This window comes from Argopecten irradians, chromosome 2 (assembly GCF_041381155.1).
Source record: "Argopecten irradians isolate NY chromosome 2, Ai_NY, whole genome shotgun sequence".
NCBI lineage: Eukaryota > Metazoa > Mollusca > Bivalvia > Pectinida > Pectinidae > Argopecten > Argopecten irradians.
The window spans coordinates 55655409-55681190 of record NC_091135.1 but is presented as its reverse complement, the minus strand read 5'-3'; the positions used below and the strand labels follow the sequence as shown (position 1 = coordinate 55681190).

The 25782-nt window shown below is 38.3% G+C and overlaps 2 protein-coding genes across 5 annotated transcripts in view; one reads left to right on the top strand and one right to left on the bottom strand.

The window, feature by feature from the left end:
- The window catches only part of LOC138316006 (hydrocephalus-inducing protein homolog), a 77510-nt gene extending 63763 nt beyond the window's left edge, over window positions 1-13747 (top strand). For all 4 annotated transcript variants that reach the window (XM_069257481.1, XM_069257483.1, XM_069257482.1 and 1 more), the window contains 19 exons: window positions 1921-2275; window positions 2532-2735; window positions 3130-3393; window positions 3510-3734; window positions 4425-4563; window positions 5104-5269; window positions 6824-6971; window positions 7289-7496; window positions 7705-7926; window positions 8083-8252; window positions 8477-8675; window positions 8851-9290; window positions 9656-9791; window positions 10157-10459; window positions 10725-10888; window positions 11114-11264; window positions 11392-11622; window positions 11999-12226; window positions 12592-13747. In XM_069257481.1, the coding sequence (XP_069113582.1) occupies window positions 1921-2275; window positions 2532-2735; window positions 3130-3393; window positions 3510-3734; window positions 4425-4563; window positions 5104-5269; window positions 6824-6971; window positions 7289-7496; window positions 7705-7926; window positions 8083-8252; window positions 8477-8675; window positions 8851-9290; window positions 9656-9791; window positions 10157-10459; window positions 10725-10888; window positions 11114-11264; window positions 11392-11622; window positions 11999-12226; window positions 12592-13077 (4439 nt within the window). In that variant the 3' untranslated portion in view covers window positions 13078-13747. The remainder of the gene's footprint in view (window positions 1-1920; window positions 2276-2531; window positions 2736-3129; window positions 3394-3509; window positions 3735-4424; window positions 4564-5103; window positions 5270-6823; window positions 6972-7288; window positions 7497-7704; window positions 7927-8082; window positions 8253-8476; window positions 8676-8850; window positions 9291-9655; window positions 9792-10156; window positions 10460-10724; window positions 10889-11113; window positions 11265-11391; window positions 11623-11998; window positions 12227-12591) is intronic.
- On the bottom strand, window positions 13192-24429 carry LOC138316007 (uncharacterized). Its single transcript, XM_069257484.1, has 5 exons — window positions 24362-24429; window positions 22866-23276; window positions 22309-22421; window positions 19945-21455; window positions 13192-14456 (listed from the first exon to the last, which is right to left on the bottom strand). Exons 2-5 carry the CDS (start codon window positions 23253-23255, stop codon window positions 14251-14253), a joined length of 2220 nt encoding a protein of 739 aa, XP_069113585.1. The 5' UTR covers window positions 23256-23276; window positions 24362-24429; the 3' UTR covers window positions 13192-14250.
- Between the last annotated feature and the right edge of the window lie 1353 nt (window positions 24430-25782).

Sequence of the window (25782 nt, the reverse complement as noted above, 5' to 3'; positions counted from 1 at the left end):
GGTCTTAAGGTCCTTTACAAAAATTGTGAATTATATGACCCTGGGGTCTCGCGTTTCCCCCTGGGGAGGGGGTCAAGTTTACTATAGTTTATATAGGGAAAACACATTTATGAGCATGTTTTGCTCAATTTTCATTGGAAACGACTCAAACTTGGTTAGAATTATTAGCCTGAGATAGCATTTTAATATCATATCCACATTGGTCCTGGCCGACCCCCTGGGGGCAGAGGGGTGGGGCTAAAAAAGGGTCAAATAGGCTAAAACTTCAAAAATCTTCTTCTGAAATTCTGGATATGGTAGAATCAAATACTTTGCATAAATAGAAAGGTCTTAGGTCCTTTACAAAAATTGTGAATTATATGACCCTGAGGTCTCGCGTTTCCCCCTGGGGAGGGGGTCAAGTTTACTATAGTTTATATAGGGAAAACACATTTATGAGCATGTTTTGCTCAATTTTCATTGGAAACGAGTCAAACTTGGTTAGAATTATTAGCCTGAGATAGCATTTTAATATCATATCCACATTGGTCCTGGCCGACCCCCTGGGGGCAGAGGGGTGGGGCTAAAAAAGGGTCAAATAGGCTAAAACTTCAAAAATCTTCTTCTGAAATTCTGGAAATGGTAGAATCAAATACTTTTCATAAATAGAAAGGTCTTAAGGTCCTTTACAAAATTTGTGAATTATATGACCCTAGGGTCTCGCGTTTCCCCTTGGGGAGGGGGTCAAGTTTACTATAGTTTATATAGGAAAAACACATTAATGAGCATTTTTTGCTCAATTTTCATAGGAAATGAGTCAAACTTGGTTAGAATTATTAGCCTGAGATAGCATTTTAATATCATATCCACATTGGTCCTGGCCGATCCCCTGGGGGCAGAGGGCGGGGCAAAAAAAGGGTCAAATAGGCTAAAACTTCAAAAATCTTCTAAAATTCTGGATATAGTGGAATCAAATAATTATAGATGGAAAGGTCTTAAGGTGTTTTATAAAAATTGTGAATTATATGACCTTGGGGTCTCACGTTACCCTCTGGGGAGGGGTCAAGTTTACTATAGTTTATATAGGAAAAACATATTTGTGAACATTATTGCCCAATTTTCGTAGGAAATTAGTCAAACTTGATAAGAATTATTAGCCTAAGATATAGCATTTTAACATTCATATCCGTCCTCGAGGACCCCTTGGGGGACCAGAGGGGCAGGACCAAAAAGGGTCAAAATTATTAAAATTTCAAAAAATACCTCTAAGTTCACAGGTTTGATGGAAGCAAATACTCTTCATAGTCTAAAAAGTGAAATTTATAAATCACTGACCAACTTCAAGGACCAGCATATAGTGTTTATATGTCTTTAATTTGTTTCATTATATATTCTAACTCAGGTGACCGTTAAGGCCCATGGGCCTCTTGTTCAATATAATTCTTGTTATTTGTTTACATAATGTTAAATCATTATAAAAACAAAATACACATTGACAGACATTGGGTTATTGGGGATAAACATTTTTCAATATTTTGGATAACTGGAAGCAAAATCATGCATTTTCTATGATTTTGTAAAATAATATCCAGATAAACTGCACCAGCATATTGCCCACGGGTTATACGCGGGATGTAATTCTTGGAAGTACAGTACATATGTAGTGTGTTAGTCTATCTGTTATAGTGATTTCATTTGGGAAGGGGTATAGGTTTATCTAAAGACATGCAAAGTTATCAATAACAATTCTTTATTTAGAAATAGGATATAAATGTGAAAAAATATGTAGCTCATGGCAGATAACCCGCATTTGGCATCTTCTCAAATTAAAAATTGTATAGCCAGCGGGCAATATGCAGGAAATTACGGTATTTGAAACCTGGTTCTTGTAATTTTAATTCATTTTGAATCATTCTGATGTCATCCTCTTTTATGTTTCAGCTGCCAAGCCAAACTTGATGAAGTTTGGTGATTGTGCCATTGGAGAGCCTCGTACTCTGACATTTGCTATGACCAACCATTCCAAAACTGACATTTATCGCTTCCAATGGCCAGAGAATGCACAGCTGAAATTCTCACCAAACGTAGGTCATCTCCATCCCAAAGCAACAAAGGACATGACAGTCACCTTCAAAAGTGACCAGCCGAAGACCTTAACTGAGGAGAAGGTCAACTGTAAGGTCAACAAGATCACATTTGATAAACCAGAGAAAGTGTCTGACTGGGATGATCGAATCCGGACGGTCAAGTGGGTGGACGTTCCTACCTCCCCCCAGCCTTCAAGTGTCAACGACGGGTATGTGTTCTGTTCAGAAAAGGCCTTGTATCAAGTAGTCAATATTCCTGGCTCTTTGTCATTAGCAGAACTTTTCAAATTAGGTTGCAAACCAATTTGTATTCTTGGAACAAATTTTGATGTAATGAAAATTACAAATTGATGAGGAGAGCACTAAAAATACAGCCTTTTTGATATTTGACAAAAATTCAATTGACAGCAAAACTATACCATCCAGTTTGACAACACTTCAAACAATTATTTGAATTTATTTCAGAGGTAACAAGGCACCACTGTCCTCCAGGCCAGCTAAGAAGAAGGTGATCGAGACAGAGACAGAGCCAGCTTTTACTGAAGTTTCCGATACTACTCGCCAGGTGGACTTGCTGGTCACTGCTCTGTGTGACTACAGTAAATACAAGTGTAAGATCGAGGCTGTCAACTACAGAGATACACTCATGTTCCAGACCAGGGTCTACGAGTAAGTCCTCAATTGTATTCTGAAATATGCTTTTCATTTATTATACAATCACAAGGTTGACAAACTGCTTTGGGGTGTTTGGGGTATTATTTACCCATCACATGAGACCATGTTGTCCTTTGTAAGGTTGATCTATGTTACATGACTATAGGTTATGTGTTGTATAGGTTACAAGTCAAGAGATGTTGAGTAGAAGGCACAATGTTAACTAGATGGTAACTAGTTTGATTCCTTGATAAAATGTGAAAATGTATAAAGTTTGCAACCACTACTCTAGCACTCTTCTAGTCGAGCCAAAATGTTTAATTAAAAGGTAAATGTACAAGACTTCGCCATCTGTGCCTGTCATACCTGTCATGGACATTTGATAAATGAAACTTTTCTGTATTCACAGCTTTACTCTGAGTAACAAAGGCACAGTACAGATGGACTACAGTTGGCAGGTCGTGATGGAGAATATGCCTACTTTCCAACGTGCTGTCACTTTTATGTCCGAAGCTGAACGCCCAGAGTCACGAATGGACCTTGCCGACAGTAGTTATGTCCCTTTCACTATAGAACCAGAGTATGGAACTATACAGGCTGGCAAAAAGGCTAGCTTTAAAGTACGATTTTCACCTCTAGATATGAATGACTATGAGGCCAGACTAATTTGCTCGTAAGTATTCAAAACAGCTGTAAAAAATGTTATTATTCAGCTTTCTCTTGTGATTTTTTATGAAGTAATTAGTCTGATATAGCCTGGATTATAGCTGTTTGTATTTGCCCTTTCAGTGTTCCAAACCTGGAAAAGTCCCAGCAGGGACCTGTTGTGGCCCTCAGAGGAAAGAGTCTCATGCCTTACTGCCACTTTGAGCTGGAGGACTCCGACTATATCTCCAGCTCCAGACGAAACCCAGAGATGAGAGGTCCAAGAGGAGCTCCCGCGGGCTCCACACTGGACCCCAATACTCGTGTCATAGAGTTCAATTGTATCGGAGTTGGTGTCAAAAACCTCAAGTAAGTTAATCATTATATTATAGTATTATCTCGATGTTTTGATTAAAAATGAATAGATTGTATGAAAAGTAATGATATATGCTCCTTTGATGTATAAATAAATGGAGTATTCATAAATAACACACATTAGTATACCTCACTTTCATTTAGATTGTTCTGATTGGATAAAACTTGATCACATGACATTGAATAAGTTATATATTTCTCTGGCATTGGAAGATGAGGGAAATAACTCCTGAAGGAAATAACACCAGAGAAATAACCTCTTAGAAGCTCCGCACATGACTATAAGTTTAAGTCATCTGCAATGTCAACCAACAAGGGCAACGCTGTTAATTTTTTTTTTTGCAGCCCGACGAATTAAGCATTAGTGTTGTTGGGAAATATCTTCATGAGTTCTTTTACCAGAGATTTATTAGATAGCTTGTTGATGTAATCAATTGATGGATTTTTTTAAAATTTTGGTCGGTATAATGAAGTAATTATGTCCCTATGTGTCGGATACATCTAGAATTGTCTCCCTGGAAAGAGTTATTTTCTCTCAGGCTTCGCCCTCGCCCTCAAGAAAATAATTTTTTCCAGGGAGACAATCCTAGATGTATCCCTCCACAGAGGGCCATAATTCTATAATGTAGCTCTTTAGATATACACCACAAGATATGGTAATGATAAATGTGTGATTATTTTCAGAACTTTTGGCATTGTAAACCCCACCAACCAACCCTACACCTTTGAGTGGTCGTGTGAAGATGAGTTAGATCCTAAGAAACCTCCATCCTTCAACTGTGTTGTACCCAAAGGCCTCATCAAAAGTGGCAAGAAGTTCCAGGTACAACTAATTAGATATATTTATTTCAAACTCTAATTATCATCTGTAATTAATATTAGATTATTATTTGTTTGTTAAATGATATCATTTAAAATAGATGAAATGATATCATAAGGAAATAAATGTTAAAGATGCTCCACCGCCGACAGAGCATAAATGATATTCATCATTTGAACAATAATTAGTGTTTAATCGTGTATACATAAGTCTAATTAACACAAAAAATTATATGAAATAATTTATTTTGCCTTTGAATCATGCGCAATCAGTACTTTATTCCATATAGGATATAGTGCCATGGAATTTTTTCGGGATACAATTAATTATTTTTTATATTTTTAACTTGAAGTAAAATTAGAAGCTCAAGCTTTTCAACGGTGGTAATGGTGTAAAGTAAGTAACTTTTGTAACTGAAGAAAAAAACTAAATCGTCTGTTGCTGTTTCTGATAGTGAAAAAATACCATTTGACAGCAGTGGAGCATCTTTAAAGGCACTTGAGCAAAAATGTTTAACATTCCTTTTCTACATTTGTTTGACAGGTTTCATTTGAGTATATTTCAAATCAAGTGGATATCGTAGAATCATTCTGGAAGTTCCACATCCCGGAACAGGACATCACTGTTCCGTTCCTTTTAGTGGGAAAGGCTCGTGAACCAGACATTTCTATGGATCGTTCTCACATGAACTTCAAAGCTCTCCTCATAGGTAGGTCTTCCTTCAGCTGTAAATGAAAGAAATCCAAGAAACATCACATGTAAATAAATACCTCTTTAATGACAGCTCCAACTGTCTCTAAAGCATTGGAGAGAGACATTTGCTTGTTGGAAAGCACCCTTTAATCTTAGCTTTAAGAGTTCATGTGCTTGCTTCTTTGGGTTTTTTTTAAACTACAGTCAAACCTGCTCTAACGACCGCCTGTATATAATGACCGCCTGTCTATAACGACCGGTTTTTAGTCTCCCGGTGCATTTTTACTATACAATGGCACTGTGCATAATGACCACCTGTCTAATGCGGCTAGCGACCGGTCATTTTAGCCCCGTCAAAGTTGTCTAATGACCGGGCGCTGAGATCGACTTTTCGAGTACTGAGTACAGTGTGTATGTAGTAGTGTCCCTTTGACCTACTTCCGGTAATTAACTCCCTTAGAAAGCAAATTAAATGGCAGTCATTACTGAAGCCCAAGCTATGATTGTTTATACAGGACTGTATGGTTTATAACCTAGCGGTCGTAACATTTGAGGTACAAATATGTTTGCTGACTTAAAGATGGAAGTTTTAACGACCGTTTATGCCTATCAAAGACTGAAATTATGTTTGGTCACGAACGCCATGTGCATGAAAAAATCACTCGTAATGCGTGATTTTGAAGCCATAACTTGGATGATACGGTAGGCAAAATAAAACATGTCGATTTATTTAATGTGTTCCGTTATTTATTGTCGATATTTAGCATTGTAATACTACTGAGAAATGGCCTGTACTTAACCTATTTCAAATTAGTACTCTAAATTTACGTTCGATTTCTTCACGAATATAGAGTCAGTCGGATTATCGCCCAATGTAACCCAGGTATTCTCGATGTGTTTATCAATAAAATACGGTCCCATTACTTGGTAGAAATGCTTCTCAAAGTTAATATGTGTACCTGCATTGTGATTTTAATAGTTTTGAAGCTGTATATTGTGAGAAAACGCCTCCAAATCTATCTTTCATGTCTCGAGATTAATCCGTCAAAACTGGTAACACGGCAACATTACATACGACTTGCCAGTGAGGAAGTGTTGTACAAAATATTACACGCATATGTTGTCCGAAATTAATCTTGCACAGATAATTCCAGGCCATATCAAGTCAGTAATTAGGTAATTGTTATGTTTATAGCTAAAAAAATCTACAACCACTAATGTGTATCAAAACGAGCTGATTTTGTTAAGATCGAAATTCTGATTGCATTTGAAGGCCCCATCCAAACAATAAAAAATAAAACTAACACAAGTTACAGAAATATATTGATACAATTAGTTCTTAAATAATGCATGGTAATAAATATATAAATATCCAATAGCAGGTTTGTTTTTCATTAAAATACATCTGTTTTAATTACTGACTCGCTGGTTGGCATGAAAGCTTCAACCTGTCTATAAAGGCAACCTGTCTATAGTGACCGTTTTTCTGTCTCCCCTTCAGTGGTCGTTATAGACAGGTTTGACTGTATATGATAATACAAATACTTACTTATTTACTCCACGTCACCAGGCCACCAGGCTGTAGAACGAGTGTACCTGATCAACCAAGAAGACCAGCCATTTTCGTTCTCCTTCGAAGAGGACTCATGTCATTCAGCCGGATACTCCGACCATCTTCGTGTAGAGCCCATGTCTGGGAACATTCCTGCCAAGTCCAGGTACTTATGTCTCTTATTAACTTATATACTGTTACATTTGGATGTCTACAATTGATTTGACAAATCACTTTCTTCACAAATTAGTTACCATGGAAACCAAATGGAGAAATATTTGGTTGCCATGGACTCAAATAAAAGTTAGCAGGCTGGAAGTGTGAGTATTAATTACATTTAGTTACAGTTCTAGTAATATATTAATATTAGATCCATGAGTTTGAACTATCAGTTTCTGTTGTCTGATATTAGGCATTGTTTTTTTTGTTTTTTTCTAAATGTGATGTTTATAAGGATTTTATAAATGTGTTGTTAACTTATAGGTTGGCTGTGGATCTCTACTTCACCCCAACCACCGACAAGGAGGTAAACTTCAACATTGTGTGTAGGATAAAGAAAAAGGTACTTCCAGTCACATTAAATGTGAAGGCTGAAGGTTACTCTATGAACTGTACTCTCACCTGTGAGGATTCGCAGGGCAACAAACAGGAATTCTTCCAAGACACTCGCAACATCATCAAGTTTGGAGAGGTAAGAATGATAGATAAGCATCATATTCTTTGATTCAGATTCTCCTTCCAAGAGTTTAATGGGTTTCACATAATGATATTATCAGTAACAAGTCCCTTTTTGTGCCTAATAGTCTTAAACCTTCAACCTTTTTTACTTGAGTTATGGCAAACTGTTTATGATTTCGTTAAACTTTATAGTTCAATGTATATCCTTATTTGTATTTCAGGTTGAAGTTAATGAACAACAGATTAGAAACATCTTTGTGATGAATTCCGGAAAATTCAACTTTGACTTCCAATGGGAACTCAATACTGGGAACAAGAAGAAAGACATGGTATCAATATCACCAATGTCAGGAGGGGTCGCACACGGGGAGGAACAAAAATGTTCTCTTCTCTTCTGTCCTCCATGTAAAGCTACACTAAAGGACTGCTCCCTCACCCTGCGAGTAAGTATTTCTTTCATTGTAGAGCAGTGTAATAAAGATTTACTCCAGTTCAGGACTCCCTTTGGTGTTCTAACTTGTAAAATGGATTATTCTGCTGGATAACTCTGTACTGTTTACCCCCGATATCTGTTCAGTTTTGTATTTTTCCATTGACAGATTTCTAATGGTCCAAGCTATCATGTAGCCCTTGAAGGCCTGGGTGTAACCCCCGGACTCCACTTTTCCTTCCAAACCTGTAACTTTGGTAGCTGTTTCATTTACCGTGCTGGAATGCCTGCTCATTACAAAGTGCTGAAGCTCACTAACAAGGATAAAAAAGAAATCAGGTAAGATTTAGAGCTAGTTTATATACTGATATGGAATTGAGATATTCTCAAAGTAAGATATAAACAATTTCATGGAATCGATTTTAGATAAAACAAAGATTATAAACAATGTGATTTTCACTGTTAAAGTTATGACAATTTTTATTTGGACAATGAACGTTTATTATAAACGATGTGATTTTCACTGTTAAAGTTTTAATTTGGACATTGAACGTTTCTTGCAGTGTTGACTGTCTGTACACACAGACCAACCATCTACATCACAACTTTGAGGCGTGCGTTATCCAGCCAGGCCAGTCTGTTGATGTCACTATCACATTCTATCCACGTCAGGCCATAAAGTACAACGAGACACTGACGTTTGAAATAAATGGTCTGTCCAAACACAGTATACAAGTTCTCGGCTGTGGCACAGAAATGAAGGTTAGGCTGATTTTTAGCAGACAATTCAGTGTGCAAGTCAATCTCAACCAATCATCAGTGTCGAAAATTACAGATTTTAGTAAGCAGATGTCTCCATGCCCAACTTAACTACATGTATACATTTTCCATTTGGTCAAAAAATAGCATCTAAATAATTTTAATGATCTAATTTCAGATTGAAGTCGCAGATCCCAGACATAAAATCCTAAACCTGGGTCCACGTGTTGTAAATGATGTTGTCAAGAAGTACATTCCAATAGTAAACAACAGTCCAGCACCAATAACCTTTAACCTCGCACTGACCCCCGTGTCAGCAGCCCTTCAGAAGCCTGGGGTCATCTCTATCTCCCCAACCAATACCATCACTCTGGAACCCAAGGGAGGTACCATCAAGGTGGAGGTGATATTTGCCCCTAAGTGTAGGATCCCCCAGTTTACAGAGGAAGTGATGCTGGAGTGTGCTGGACTCTATCAGCCACTGTTCGTACTGCAGGGCTCCTGTCTAGGTATGGAGATCATTCTGGATACACACGCCATTCCCTTTGGTGCTGTTGTCAAGGACAGCCAGAGTACACGCAAACTGGTGATGAGCAACACAGGCGACATGAATACAAAGTAGGTGTTTACATTACACTCGTTCACTTATGTTTTTAAGTGACATTTCATCGATTAATGCAAAAATACTTAACTAATAGATGATTTGGAGTGTTGCATTTTACTATCATATCACCTATATGGATGGTTAGAGTGTGGCATCTCTGTTCTGTCATCTTCAGACAAGCTGATCAGAAGTGACTAGATTAGCAGTGGCAACATAGTGTATATTGAGATTGTGGAAAGTTAAGAAGCTTCTATTTGTGTTTTATCACCTTATACAATTGCTGTAACCCTTTTCATATTCCTACTTGAAGATCAAAATGCATAATTACCATTATCATTGATTTGTATATCAGAAGCTAAATTAATCTTTTTTGTTTTAGGTTTAAGTGGGATAACAGAAAGTTTGCTCCTGACTTTTCTATAACTCCTGCCGAGGGTTACATAACATCAGGAATGGATGTAACATTTGAGGTGACCTTCCATCCCAAACAGCTCAACCAGGATATCAGATATGATGTAAGTAACACAGCTATAATATGTTATGTGTCCATTCTCTCACCAATAATACATCATGGTGAGCGGTTATCTCATTGTCAATTATAGCAACAGTTTAACTGAAAGTGTCTAGAAGTCTCCTGCAGATTGTTTCAGCAAGACAGCACCATAAGTTAGTCATTAGTTTCAGTTTATCACAAGATCACAAAAAAAAACCTGTTTAATCAAGTTGCTTCATTAAATGATCCAAGCTGATGCCATGATGTTAAGCAGGAAAAAATGACTTATTATAATTTATAGCATTTGAACCTGAAGTTTATAAACATGATGCAGGAAACATATATGGAAGAGTATGCTTGACATGGTTTTCATCTGATGACTTGTAGAGCTTACGATGCATGTTCCCGGAGTCCAGTCCTCACAAACCTGTGACCTTGACCTTGACTGGGATGTGTGTAAGTCTGCCACCACCTAAGGAGACCCAGCACCTGACGACCCATGTCAGACAGGCGGAAACCAAGTTCCTGTCCATCCCAAACAAAACCAACATGACCTGGAACCTCAAGCCTATCATTGATGGCGAATACTGGTCTGGACCGGTCACCTTCACTGTGGAGGCTGGTCAAACTAAACAGTTCCCTCTCACATACCGCCCACTCACCATGACACCCGAGGGCAAGAAACACCAGGTAAATACAAGGGTCACTCTAATGGTGTGTTGCAAACTGATTATGTCATGAACAGAATTAAGTCAAAATCTGTTTTATAATCATGAAACTAGTCCTTGAAATTTGAAGTCAGAACCAGAAATAAGATTAATTAAATCAAAGATATATGTGTGTACTCTGTAATTTGTAATTGATGTATACATGTACTAAAATAGTATATTGAATGTTATTATATTTAAGCTAACTTGTTTCTTCCTTCCAGTAAATAGTTTCTTTCACTTTTCAGGGAACTATATTTTTCCCAATGCCTGACGGCCAAGGTCTACTGTTCAATATGATGGGTGTTTCTGAGCCACCAAAACCCAACGGTAAACCTCACTTTGATGTTCCATGTAAAGTGGCTCATACAGAACTTCTAAGTGTGGACAATTGGCTCAAACGTCCACAAAGGTAAGTTTATATTAATATTGTTGATGTACTAGACATATTAGTTCATTACATACTTAATTATATGGAATTCTCAGTTTAATTAATATGAGTACCTCTCCATCGACTGTTATCTAATAAGATGTCTAGATTGAAAAAGATTAACCATAAGCCAATAATGAGTAATGTACTGTCAGTTAACCAATGTTTATTATTTTTAAGATATTTGTAATTTTTCTCAACTTTCAGGTTTGCTGTACTGAGAGAAACTATTAAAGCTGAGAAGCTTGACACAGGGACATCAGTAAAGGGTATGGAGTACATTGATGTTCCAGCAAGCGGGAAAAAGGACTACAAGTTAACGTTCTATGCCCACAAAGAGGGCACAACCATGCTCAAGGTAAAGAATTACATATGAAATTAATATTCTTTAATCTGGTCAGTTTAACATTCAATTAATTTGTCAATGTTCTTCCTTAACCAAGATAGTTAGATTATTGTTAATATGGCATGTGATACTGTTACAGGTGACGTTTATCAACGAGAAGACACAGGAGTACCAGTTTTATGAGGTGACGTTCAAGGCCACCAAACAAGGCACTGTGGGATCCATTGATTTATCTACCCCAGTCAGACAGAGCGTTCTTCACACGATATCTATAGAAAACCCGCTAGCCTACGCTGTATCATTTAATGGCACATGTACTATCCCTGAAGTACTCATGCCACCCCAGTTCAATGTACCAGCTAATTCTACGGTAAGTTATCTGTGTGAAGTACATGTAGTAGTCATCATGTGAAATAGGAATTAATATAAGGCTTAAAAACTGTTTTCATTCTTTATCCTTATTCGTCTGAAGTTCTGCTTAATAGTGATAATGAATTGTAAATATTTTTACCAGGCTACTCCTTAACCTTCACCTAAATTCTGGATGATATGTGATGGGTTCCTCATATGATGTGTATTGAAATAGCTCAGATCTACAACGAGATCCTGCCACTAAATGACCCTGGTTGCTCATAGGGCATTTAAACAATTTTATCGAGATTGCTATATTTCAGTCTTTTTAATTTTCAAGAATCTAAGAAAGCAAAATCGCCAGTTGTAATAATTACTGATATTATTTGCTACAGGGTGAGGTTAGCATTGAGTACCAGCCTCTGAAGGTGGGCGACTTCCAAGGCAAGATTGAGTACATCTGTACTGACCTTGGTAGCTATACATATGATCTGAACCTCAAAGCAACAGCAGCAGGGCCAGAGAAGGCTCTTTACTTCAGGACATGTCTAGGCCAGGCACAGTCACACATTGCCAAATTCTTAAACTTTGCTAAACAAGCCAAAGCAGACTACACATGCAAGGTAAGAAACCACAATTTGGTTCGAATGGTCTGAAAACGTTTAATATGCTGGTGGCTTGAAGAGGAGATATAAAATTTAAAGTAGTAACAGGCAACTCATTTGTATCAACCAACTATTTAAAGTCTTAACAAAAGTCTTTTGTAGGATTAAAAGGATAATTATAATAAATACAGGGATACACTGTACAACTGACTCTTTGTCTATTTAAAACAAAACATGTACATAGAGTTACCGTAACATATTTGATAGCCACTTCTGATTTTCTCATGCTTGGATGGGTATTTATCGATTTTACTTTGATTCATAATGTTTTTGTTTTTTTTGCTTTAATTCTTTGATTGCTTGAGATTACTGTTATTTTCCAGACGGATAATTCTGACTTCCATGTAGAGAAATCCGTGGCGGCCGCTCCCGGCTCAACAGGAGGCACAGAAGTGAACCTTGAAGTAACATTTGAGCCATCACGACTAGGTGAACAGAGGGCCATGTTGACTGTGAGCTCACTACAGGGAGGCGAGTATATATTCCCACTGTTTGGAACGTGTATAGTGCCAAAACCACAAGGACCTTATATCATCAAGGCTGGTGGCACAACTCACATCTCATTCCGTAACGTGTTCTCTAGTACAACACCATTCATGTTCCAAGTAGACAATCCGCTGTTCCATCTAACAAAACAAAGTGAAAGTGTGCGGTCGCGAAAGGAGCACCGTATTGTGGTGGGATTCGATGGAAACGACAGTGGCTCTAAAGCTGTTGTCATGGGCAAACTTGTGGTGTCTTGTGCACGTTCAGCTGGAGGTAACTCCAACGCCCAGTGGGTATATTACCTGAGGGGCGTCACATCATAGTGGTCACAACGACAGCTATGTAGAAACTATTATTCATTCACAAAGACCTTCTAAAGGCGACAAACTAAATGTTTAAAAAAGGAAAGGTATGCAAATAAGACTATTTCAGAAGTATTTGAGAAGAAAAGAAATTTATTATTTCAGGGATAAAACATTGATTAATGAAGAGAAATCGTAATCCTGAGAGATTTTTATACGTAACATTCTAAACCTTTTTGTCAGAAAACTTTTTTCACAACTATGCATCAGAAGAAATAACTGACAATGAAACCATGCAAGATTTTTATCATTTAATATTTGGCAATACATTCCGTCCCAAATTGAATTACTTTCGTATTAAAAAAATTCAATTGAATTCCAGGAAGAAATTAATTACATTCTTTCAATACATTCCGTCCATACTTAGAAATTAATATGCGTAATATTTAATATTTATTGAAACAAAATATATTTTTACATCAATTGTTTTGTATATTTTTCATCTGAAATGTTTATATTCAGATGTAAAGTGAAGTGGAATTTGTCAATATATATTTCTTTTCTATATTGAATCATTCCGTATACATTTTTACAAACATTGTTAAATGCTGTTTACCAATGATTCTTCAAGGAAACATGCTGATAAACAGTCTGTGATAGAACTGAAAACAATAAACATATTTAAAGTGCTTGTTCTGTTTGTGTTTGTCCTTATACAGTAAAAAGCTTATCATTACTGATCTGTATTACCTCTTTATTCACACCCGATATGAACATTAAGGAAAACAAACCGACTGGCATGTGTCCTATTGTGACATTATGTAGCTAGTATTTCAGTGAAAGTCTCCTCATTTGGCCATGGTTGTTGATTCAACTTTTAAAAAGTGGTTTTCAATAATTGCTTGTTTAAACTTTCACTGAAATGTTCACTAATTGTGACCTTTATCTGTTAGTGACCCTAAGAAAACAGGTAGAGTAATTGACCTATACACTCCATTGAGTGTTAAAACTGACATGAACAATTTACGTCTGACCCGATGACCTCAATCTCGGTCTGTCCTTTTCGATCAAGTTCCCTTTACCGGTAATACACGTGTGTCTCATCAGGGAAAAATTGCCAAACACACTAAACCATAATAATTGGTATTCCCACTACACGTAGTACAGAAATCTATTTAGAAATGAAAAGGTGATTTACTTTCTCTTAGCTGCCGTCGCCGCGGTAATGCACGTGCCTGTGACGTCATCATATTGACTGTTACTGATGCACTTCCTGATGGTATACTTGTCACCATTACAGACGGCGAACTTGGTACCCGACTTGATACAGGCTTGTTTACTGCCATGTTTACAGGGACCGCACGGAGTCTTCACCACACATCCGTGACCCAGCAGGCATCCTGGAGGGCAAAACTTCCACATTAGTATCATTTCAATACAAGTTAACTATTCAACTGACATTCCATTTCAATACTGTCGTAAACAAATAAAAAAATGTCCCGATAAAGGTTCTACCGAAAATGTAAGCTGTCTTTGGACATAAAGTTATAGTTAGGAAACTACATCCTCGATACTCCATGTGTTCTGATCACTTACGATCTCTACACCCCTGGACTATCTCGTGAAATTGAAGGCAGCTCAGCAGAAAACATTTGACCAATCACAGGCTAGCAAAGATTTCCTTTGAAGACTACAGAGAGACTGACGCCTAACATCAAAGCCACACAGTCAACCACAGTGTACGGTTATACGGCTCTTTTGATATACATCAAATGACTAAATTACCTGTTCTATTCTGTGGCCTCCAGTTTTACTATGAGATAGTCCAGGGGTGTAGAGATCGTAAGTGATCGGAACCCCTGGAATATCGAGGATGAGGAAACTACAACAGTATTACTTGTCTATGTGAAGAGCGTTAGCTGCCATCATCCATGTGGGCCGTCATAGAAAATATTTTCATCACAACCAAGTCGTTTTTTATACAAATTTTGTTGCCATAAAGGCATCCTATCAAAAATGAGCCCACCAAAGTCAAACTTTGTTGTCATTCTAAGAAAAGATCGTCAAAATGCTTCACTGTGAAACATCCCATAGCTAAATAAACTCCATTCATTTTCCATTCTTTTCACAGTTTTATTCTGAACAGTGGTTTTACAGTGTTTTTCCAGTTATCACTTTTAGGTCAGATAACTGCCATTGTGGCTCTATGCAGTTAAAGTCCAGTTATTTCCCAGTTACCATTCAATATACATTACTTTCACAGTTGTTTAGCAGTTATTTGCTATATTATGCAAATGAGATTTTCCAGTTTTATGACCTCACAGAAAACTGGTCAAAAACCGGTTTTGGAATGGTAGTAATTATCAGTACCAGTATACCAGTTTATGATGTCATAAATAACTGTAAATAAACTGGTCTAGGATGGAAGCATTGATGATAAGAATAACTGCAAAATAACTGTTATAAAACCGTTGATTACCCAGGTGGTGAGAAGGGGGAGGGGGAGGAGGCTGGGGGAGGGGAAAAGAATGTGAGAAGTGACTGTAAACTATGCAGACACTCTAATCAGGTCAACTTTAATTGAGGTCCCAGGATTTAGAATAATAGCTAGAGGACATGGTGAACTTAAGAGATGTTTAACATCATTATATCTAACCATTCAGATTTTAAATCATTCCTTAATATTAGGATATACAAAGCTATATATATTGTATATCGATTTATAGCCTCTAACTTTTTCAAATGTTATATATACCTTTCATATACAATATGATAGAGCCACATAATCAACCATGCTTACCATATCATAATCTCTCACCGAGTCAATACTGCTGCGGGGCAGTTTGCTGGGGATTTCGGTGAGCTCCCTTGTACTATACCATCAGGGGACAACACGTTTTGCTTTGGGAGGAATTAGCTTATCTCCCCTGATGGTTGAGAGTACCAGTGTCCATGGCATGGTTATAGTTAATTAACCATGAATTACCAACACAACAAAGTTCCTGGTTCCATGTTTTCTTTATTATTGGTGACTGCCAAAAGTTCCGAAATATTAAATTACAATCATTAAAGCTCCATGTTCTCAGACTCTCCACTCCTGATTGTGACCTTCACTCTCTCTGTTCTTACTCCAACTCTCTACTGTTCTTATTAATCCTATTCTTCATCATAATCAAACTTGTCCACTATCCTAAATCTCATTGGCTAATTCCTTAATTAGGCAATAAATGGGTGTGGCCTGACAATTTCAATATGGGCGGAGCTAAACAATCATCAATGACAATTAATACTATTTACCTTGGGGGTACTCAACTGGTCCTACAAGTTCTGACCCAACAGGTGTTGACAATAATACCATAATTAACTCTATTGAGTAACATGTGACATTTGGTCAATTATAGGATTAAGTAAAGATAAATGACTAACAATAAAAGGCTAACTCTGTTAGATAAACCCAGAAACAACAGAATCAATTGAAAAGTAAATCCCATCACCAAACATGTTAAACATATAATTCACTTTCAGTTGTTTCAAAATAAGGTGATTGGTTCCAGAAAACTTATAGTGCACAATTCATCCATAGAAATTCACTTCAAAATATCACAAAACAATAGATACAATTGTAGAACACTATCATCATTTCCTAAAAACTTAAGCAGTTGTAGGCAATTCCATTTTCTTGTCTCCGTCAAAACAGCTTTTCTTGAAGTTAAACAATTTTAGAATCTGTTCCTAGAAGAAGTGAATTTCTATGGATGAATTGTGCACTATAAGTTTTGTGGAACCAATCACCTGTGAGGTCATAAAACTGGAAAATCTCATTTGCATAATATAGCAAATAACTGCTAAACAACTGTGAAAGTAATGTATATTGAATGGTAACTGGGAAATAACTGGACTTTAACTGCATAGAGCCACAATGGCAGTTATCTGACCTAAAAGTGATAACTGGAAAAACACTGTAAAACCACTGTTCAGAATAAAACTGTGAAAAGAATGGAAAATGAATGGAGTTTATTTAGCTATGGGTGCAGCCACAGCAAACTAACATTCAAAATGAGAGGAAGTTACTTTCCATTGGACGATATGTTAGATTGAGGCTCAAATTTGCCCCCCACTCCATCCCCTCCCATATCCCCCACTCCTTTCACATTCTTCCTGTGGGCTTGACCCATGCCCTGCTGTGGCTATATGTACACAAGTACTGTTGATGGTAGCATTTTATAACTGGTTACAGAGCAGAGATATCAGAAACGGTTATTTACAAGAACTGCTTCAGAATAAAACTGTGAAATAACTGGTATTTTTATACGGTTAAATTCCAGTTATCTAAAAACTGCATTTTGAATGGAAATTTTTCAGCAGTTAAAACAAGGTTTTCAGAAAACTGTCTTTTAACTGTTCATACAAAACTGGTATGAAGAAATGTGAGGAGACAAAAACCTTGAAATGAATGGTAAATGAATGGAAACTGTGTTTTAACTGGGATTTAACCGGAATATCACTGGTAAATTCACAGTTATTTTTGCTAAGGGATTCACTGTCTTTACATTGACAAAAAGTCTTGTCATGTGATAGCAGTTCCCGTTGAAAATCTGACAAAAATGTTTCCCATACTAACACTTCATCTTAAGAATACTGACCATGCGTTCCATTTGCAGATTCGTAACAGTTGTACTAAATTGGTACGGCACTGCAAACTGGAACGTGTTTGGATTTTTCCATGATAGCGGTACCCATATGAAAGATACGCTTCGAATATAAATACCAAGTATCTTTGGTGTTAACAATAAAATGGATATAAAAGTGATACCTAAATAGTTTCGGAATACATTGAAATAAGTAATCCATGTGATTTTACCGGATATAAACAATCTAGCTCTGTCCGAAGGATCAGGATAACCTATTGTCAGCATGCACCGTCTACCATGCGCTGTGCGTAAACTTTTCATTCAAACGACTACTTCTCAAAAATGATCAGGGTCAAATAGGCTAAAAAATTTAAACGACTTCTTGTGAATAACTAAGAGGCCTAGAGAAACGATATTGAGCCTGTAGCAGGTTGTGATGAAGAGCTACCAAGTTCGTTCAAATAAATGACCTCGACCTTCATTCCAGGTCACATGAGTCAAATAGACTTACAGCCGTGCTACCCCAACTGAGAACGACGCGTGTATATTAACCCCTAACGCTCTACCACTGACTTGTATCAATGTATTGAATGGGTGTAGCTAGTTAGGTCATCTGACCCGAATGGTCAGGATGACCTATTGTCATCATGCACCGTCCGTCGTCGTGCACAGTCCGCCGTCCGCCGTCAGCCGTCCGTAAACTTTTCAAACGACTTCTTCTCAATAACCGGAAGGCCCAGGATACTCATATTTGGCCTGTAGGTTGCTGGGATGGAGGGCTACCAAGTTTGTTCAAATGAATGACCTTGACCTTCATTCAAGGTCACAGGGGTCAAAAAGGCTAAAATCTTTAAACGACTTCTTCTCAAGAACCAGAAGGCCCAAGGTACTGATATTGGACCTGTGACATGCTGGGATGTAGGGCTACCAAATTTGTTCAAATAAATGACCTTGACCTTCATTCAAGGTCACTGGGGTCAAAAAAGCTAAAATTATTTAAACAAAATCTTGTGAATAATGAAGAGGTTTAGAGACCTGATATTAGGCCTGTGGGATGAAGGGCAACCGAGTTTGTTCAAATAAATGACCTTGACCTTCATTCAAGGTCACAGGGGTCTAATAGGCTAAAATCTTTAAAGGACTTCTCAAGAACCAGAAGGCCCAAGGTACTGATATTGGACCTGTGACATGCTGGGATGTAGGGCTACCAAATTTGTTCAAATAAATGACCTTGACCTTCATTCAAGGAAGCTAAAATCTTTAAACGACTTCTTCTCAAGAACCAGACGGCCCAGGGTACTGATATTGGGCCCGTAGGATGCTGGGATGAAAGGCTACCAAGTTTGTTCAAATAAATGACCTTGACCTTCATTCAAGGTCACAGGGGCAAATAGGCTAAAATCCTTAAAACAACTTCTTGGAAATAACTAAGGGGCCTAGAGACATGATATTGGGCCTGCGGCATGCTTTGACAAAGGACTACCAATTTTGTTCAAATGAATGACCTTTAATTCATTCAAGGTTACAGGAGTAAAATTGGCTAAAATCTTTAAACGATTTCTTCTCCAGAACCAAACGGCCCATGTTTCTCATATTGGGCCTGCGACATGCTTGGATGAATGGCTACCGAGTTCGTTCAAATAAAGGACCTCGACCTTCATTCAAGGTCACATGGGTCAAATAGGCTAAGATCTTTTAACGACTTCTTGTAAATAACTAAGAGGCTCAGAGTACTGATATTGGGCATGTAGTATGCCGGGATGAAGGGCTACCAAGTTTTTTCTAATGAATGACCTTGATCTTCATTCAAGGTCACAGGGTCAAATAGGCTAAACATTTTAAACAACTTCTTGTAAATAACAAAGCGGCCTAGGGACTGGATATTGGATTTCTAGCATGATGGAGATCAAGGGACATCATTCATGGTCTATTTCATCAAATATATCAGAACCTGAACTTCTTCTAATAAACGAGTTCTTTTGTATTGCCTTAATTGTTTGCAACTACTATATTCTTTGAGGTTTTGTATTGGCACAAAATGACTGTAAAGGCCCATGGGCCTCTGGTTCTACTATACCTTGTATGGCACTCTTTACATTCTGCTATTTGTGTACTTTGCCATGTATGGCAGTATCTACATTCTGCTTTTTGTGTACTTTGCCATGTATGGCAGTCTCTATATTCTGCTATTTGTGTTCTACTTCTAGTATGCCTTGTGTGGCAGTTGCTACTTTCCGCTATGTGTGTTCTACTGTACCTTGTATTGCAGTTTCTGTATTCTCCACAGTATTGGTTGTGTTGGCAGCGACTGAAGGAACTACGCTTGGCGCAGCTCGACGGACATCCGCCCACGGCCACTGATTCGTGTAGTCACAGAAGAAACGCAGATGTGCATAGTTATCGTCAGGTTTCGGGCAGTTCCCATCAGTAGGGAATTTCCAAGTATCAAGAATGATCTCGCCATACGTGCTACCGTATAGCTTTGGGGCAGCAGTTGTAACGCGAATAGCCCCAGAACATGGATGGAAGTCATGTTGTGGTGAGCCGGGTGTCCTACAATATGGCCGACACACGCGCCCGCACGAATCATGTGCGGACACGTGCACGTCTGTCATTCCGGACTCTGGTGATTTCACTGCAACGTAACCGGTGGTCCTCGAGATTGCCAATCGGTTATCCACCATTACATATTCACTGTAAGATCCATAATGATTCAACCCATTAGACTCAATAAATACTTTACCGGCGGTGTAATGCGGATCCATACATTCGCTGTACTTAGCAGGATTTCCCACTGGGAGAGATGTCGCCAGCCCCACATAGGATGAAGGGGAGTATACATCACTGTTCACCATCCCTTGTCCGTTAAACACGGGGTAGGACTGATACCGCACGAACTCTGGAGGTCGTCGGTACACAACGTCTACGGGTATGTAGGACCACTCCCGAATGTCCGACTGGTTGGTACACATGTACTTGTTCTGTACAGCACGTTGATAACCAGAACATGCTGGTTTACTTTTGGCTTTCCATGTGTGTCGTTTGAACCTGGCGCCCAGCGATACTTCGTCCATCCGTAACGAGACGCAGCGTGGTACCGCCCTATTGGTATCGCACCGGAGATAATCCGAGCCGCACGTGGATCTTTGTCTGCGGCAGGTCGGCGAGGCCTCGTACTGATATATGTTTGACGTTATCAGGTTACTATAGCCATTGATATTCCTCAGATTCCCAAACCTCATTGGAGCCTGTGGAGACTGCTGGGGCGAGCCGAACTGTGCAGGGTAATCGAGGGAAGGGTCTATGCCATTCTGTACCTGCCGCTGTCTGAACTCCTCCCACAGATAGTCCACAAAGGCGTGATGGCTGAAGAAGATGGGATCCTGAGCTGCTGTATTGAAGTCATTCATCTGACCATTACCTCCCCCTACCCAGATATGCACTTCGTCGTGTGCATCCTCAAGCCGGTTCTCTGGAGCTCCACTCGGGGAGGTGATTTCCGAAGTTCTTGTCCTGTTCAGAATTCGCTCAATTCTATCATTGCTGAAGAGTTCTCCGAAAAGGCCGATGTTTCTTATTAGTGGTCCACTTTGCGTTTGCCAATTAGAAAATGGGCCAGATGTCACGAATCCATCTCCATTTCCAAAAAACAGATCTGACCAAATGACTGACTGTGTCCTCTCCGAAACGTCCAGTTCATTGTCAAGGGATGACGCCCAATACGGAATGCTCACACCAGGCACAACTTGTCGGAGGGCATTCTCGTATCTGTAATTTAAATACATAAATCAAATATCATCGTCACATATTGATGATACGTTGTCATTTCCCACGCCACCAGGTCTGTGCTTACATAAATAGAAAAACAAACCGTAGTCTCCAAGTCACACAATAGTCAATAGTATACCAAAGACTGAATCAGTACGGTCTACCAGGTATACATCCTCGATATTCCAGGGGTTACTATTACTTACGTGATATCTATCCCTGGACTTTGTCATGCTGGAACTGAAGACATATCAGGAGAAATAAATGACCAACCACAGGCTTGCATAGATTCTTTTGAAGTATTGCTTAAAGCAATTACGCCATAAGTTCTATTCTTTTGATGCATATCAAAGGACCAAAATGCCTGCCTCATCTGCTGCCACACACAGAACCTTTATTTTTGCTATGACATAGCCCATGTTTACGTTTTAAAATGATTAAATCCGTGTACCCACACGAAACCATTACACTTCTACAAGACAACAATATAAGTAATTATCAATTTACAGCTTTGACTATTTGATCGACGCACCATTCACATTTAACAAATTTTACAGGTGAAAAGGGGTCTTTTGTATTATTTCTTAGGATGTAGATGCAGTAGTTATACTTCTAACTTCAAAATGGATGAAGGACTGAACAATTTTATAAGCGATGCTCGATACATTGCAAAAGTGACACGGTGGTATTGTCAACGTTACAACTTCAATGGACCGTGTATTCACTATTGGTGCAAAATTTGTCAACCTTAACAAATGCAATTGCCCTGCATCCAGTGGATTTGAAGTAGCGATGTAATATAAATTACAATACCATGCTTTATTATCTAGTAACATAGTACATGTATACGTACATAATGAGGTAGACTCTGTGCCACCCGAGAAAGTTTGGTCCCCTGTGGGCTAGTGGTATGGCGTCTCCTCTGTGAATATTAGCTATAAAGTCGTATCTCGTCGTGTTTGCTATCTGAAAAAAAAATCACGCTAGAAACAATATTTATTGTCAAAACCAAGCAATTTAATACCATGTTTTTATTCTTAGAAATAATTACTAAAAATATTTATTGTCAATACCAAGCACTTTTATACCCAGTTTCTATTCTTAAAAACAGTAACTTTTATGAAAGTATTCTAAATCAAATAATTATTAAATGGCGATAGTGAAGTATACGTTGGCCTTGTTCTACGTTAGACATAAAGAGATTTTTTAATTCGTTTTGCTCGTTTTTATACTAGTCCTATATTTTTTTAAAGCTTTAAACGTAAACGGTACAGAATATTTACTATCGTAGCTATTACACCGCGATCAGTCGTTCAAGAGCGACTTCGCAAACGTTGACGTCATTTTCACGTAATTTAAATAACAAGTATTATTCGACAAATGTTTTCTGACAACACAACTGACACCTACCGGTATTTGTTTCAGTAAGTTCACTGCTCGGTGATAATTTTCTCGCTCCTGGTTGCTCATGCGCCTGTATTCCCGACGCACGCGCGGCATTTGAGCCTGTCGTTTTTTCCTTCCCTGAAGAATCGGGATAGAGGTAATGCTCTCGATCCATTGTTGGTCTGCGAGGGTAATGTTGAGGCTACTCTGCTCCACAAGGTTCCATATATACATCTGCATACACTTCCAGTGAATGTTGTAGCCGACAGATCGTGTAATGTCTGAGGCACGGCTGTAGGAATCGTAACAGTTTAATATGTCTCCATGGATACTAACTTCTTCTATTGTTCCTTTCGCTCCATAACTAACGAATGCTAGAACTACAACGATGGTCACTATTGTTTGTGACGTCATCACGAGGCTGGAATCGGATTACTGTAAGAGAGAAACAAGCATTATACATTATAACTGAATTATTGTAGATAAATGATAATGTGTATGAACATTAATTTCGTAAGCATTGATTTATTCCTAATAATTTACACTGAATAAAGGCAAGTCGACGGTTGCATATATGTTCAACTTGCCGCTTGTATTTAATTTGCTCAAACATTTTAAGCCAATTTTGTTAAAATGCCATATGTACATATTAGCTTTCTGATATCCCACTACAATTGCCAGGCAGGTGGAGGGCGGACTTTCTTTCCAGTACGTCGTCAAGAGGTAAAGTAGTCATAACACTAGAGATTATTTAGACGTATTTGCAATGCAAATTTTGTGGCTGATATTTTTATGAAGCAATGAACGCTTCCTCCTCCGGAGCACAATGCTATATTATCTCTGGACATTTTGTTTGACTTTTTGGAATACAAATCAAGCATTTATATCTTTTTCGTTTAATCAAACCTTCAGTTAGAATTTCATTCGTAAAATGTTGGCGCATAGTAATAAAACTAGTAGACATGTAGTTGATTAAACATTGGCGTTTAGGAAACTAAAGGTTGATAAATAACCCACAAGGTCCAGCTTCACCAACTGTCTATGTGGAATCTCGAAATGAAACTACATACGTCACTTGTTTCAATCCATTCTCGAAATTCACTGCACGACTACAATGTATAGCTTCATAATTATAGATTTACTCACATGGGCTTGAGAAACGAGTGTGGGTGACACCCCAACACTTGTGTCAAGCCCCTGTGCTTTAACATATTGACGAAGTTTTGGGAGTCAAGAGTTTGTCATTTCAATTAGAGAATATCCTACTTAACCATATTCGCCATCCCACGGCACATATCTAGTTGACCACTCACTGACTTACTGACCGGTGCATACTAGAACAATGACCAGTGTTCGTATGACTCACGCCCTTGACCAGCGCAGAGCTAGTGACGTTATAACACCAAACGTTATGTATTTTACAATTACATCTATCACAGCTAAAACACTTTAATCGTCGAAATATGTAATTATATTTCGTGAAGATAAAACTAAAACCAGAGATAAACGTGTAAACTTACCATGGAGTTGGGAGTTTCCCTGAACGTCCAGAAATATTTGACGGTGGTCACTTACAATACAAGGAAATGCCCTAAGGGAAGAAATAAAAACGTCAATCCGTCACGTCAATCACCAGAGAACAAGTGACCAATGCTGACTCTCCAACTGACGGCGATGTATAGATCACATTGTCTCGCCATTTCTGTTCCAGCTAGATTACAATTTCTCTTGTACTTCGTTCTTTTCTCAATGTCTTAATAAAATTTTCACAGAAGTTTTACCAATTTGTGATAATCAAAAGCCGCCAAAATAATATTGTTATACGTCGTGATATACTTGTACCAATTTCTGGATAGCAACATCCCGGCATACCCAGACTAAATTTTGTTTTCACTTGAAACACATTTTTATTTGCATTTTTCACAGTATACAAAGACAAATACAAAAGAAACGTCTCTTTCACTCTCACTTTCTCACTTATAACATTTAGTACATTTTGAGCGTCTTCGTTTCAGTCACCAGAAGACATTTTTTAAGATCATCTGACCCGAAGGGTCAGGATGACCTTTAGTCGTCATGTTTCGTCCGTCGTCGTCCGCCGTGCGCCGTGCGTTAACTTTTCACATTTTGAACTTCTTCTCAAGTTCTACCAGTGCGATTTAGCTGAAACTTACTTGAAATGATCCTGACATGGTCCCGACCAAGTGTTGTTATTTTTCGGGTCGATCCTATGTCCAAGATGGCCGCCATAACCGCCATCTTCCCGTGCGCCGTGCGTTAACTTTTCACATTTTGAACTTCTTCTCAAGTTCTACCGGTGCGATTTAGCTGAAACTTGCATGAAATGATCCTGACATGGTCCCGACAAAGTGTTGTTATTTTTCGGGTCGATATGAAATCCAAGATGGCCGCCACAGCCGACATCTTGAAAACACATGTTGAACTTCTTCAACTATTTGTCATGGTGGCTACCATGACACCATATATGATTAATTTGACTAATATTGCCGAGGTAGTCAGATGACCGTCAAGGCCCTTGGGCCTCTTGTTTAGAATATTTAATTTTTTCAAAGACGTAAATGGTATCACTTATAAATCCTTGATTTTTTGTAGTTAATCTACGATGCATTTGTATAAAATTTCTTAAATTTGTATTTCTAACGATACTGACAACTTATGACCCTTCTGTCTAGTCATAACTACAAATGTATCAGATTATCAAGTTAAACTAGATGAACTGGAGCACAAGATAATCATCCTTACTCACTTCTCGATCGGGCTCCCCCGAGCGGACTGATGAAAATACAATGTGAAACTTAAATATAACCGAAAACTCCAATGCCAACCTGTCGGCCAATAAGAATCACTCATTACATAAAATAAGTATTTTTGTAACTACCTGCAGTCTGTCACAGTGCGTATTCAGTCCTACCTTTTATGG

Excerpts from the sequence above, each read along its gene's own strand:
- LOC138316007 (XM_069257484.1), bottom strand. The coding sequence starts at position 23,255 with ATGACGTCACAAACAATAGTGACCATCGTTGTAGTTCTAGCATTCGTT. Across the intron at positions 21,456-22,308 it reads CACAGAGTCTACCTCATTAT|ATACGAGAATGCCCTCCGAC; the intron begins GTACGTATACAT and ends TTTAAATTACAG. Across the intron at positions 14,457-19,944 it reads TACAGAAACTGCAATACAAG|GATGCCTGCTGGGTCACGGA; the intron begins GTACAGTAGAAC and ends TTTGCCCTCCAG.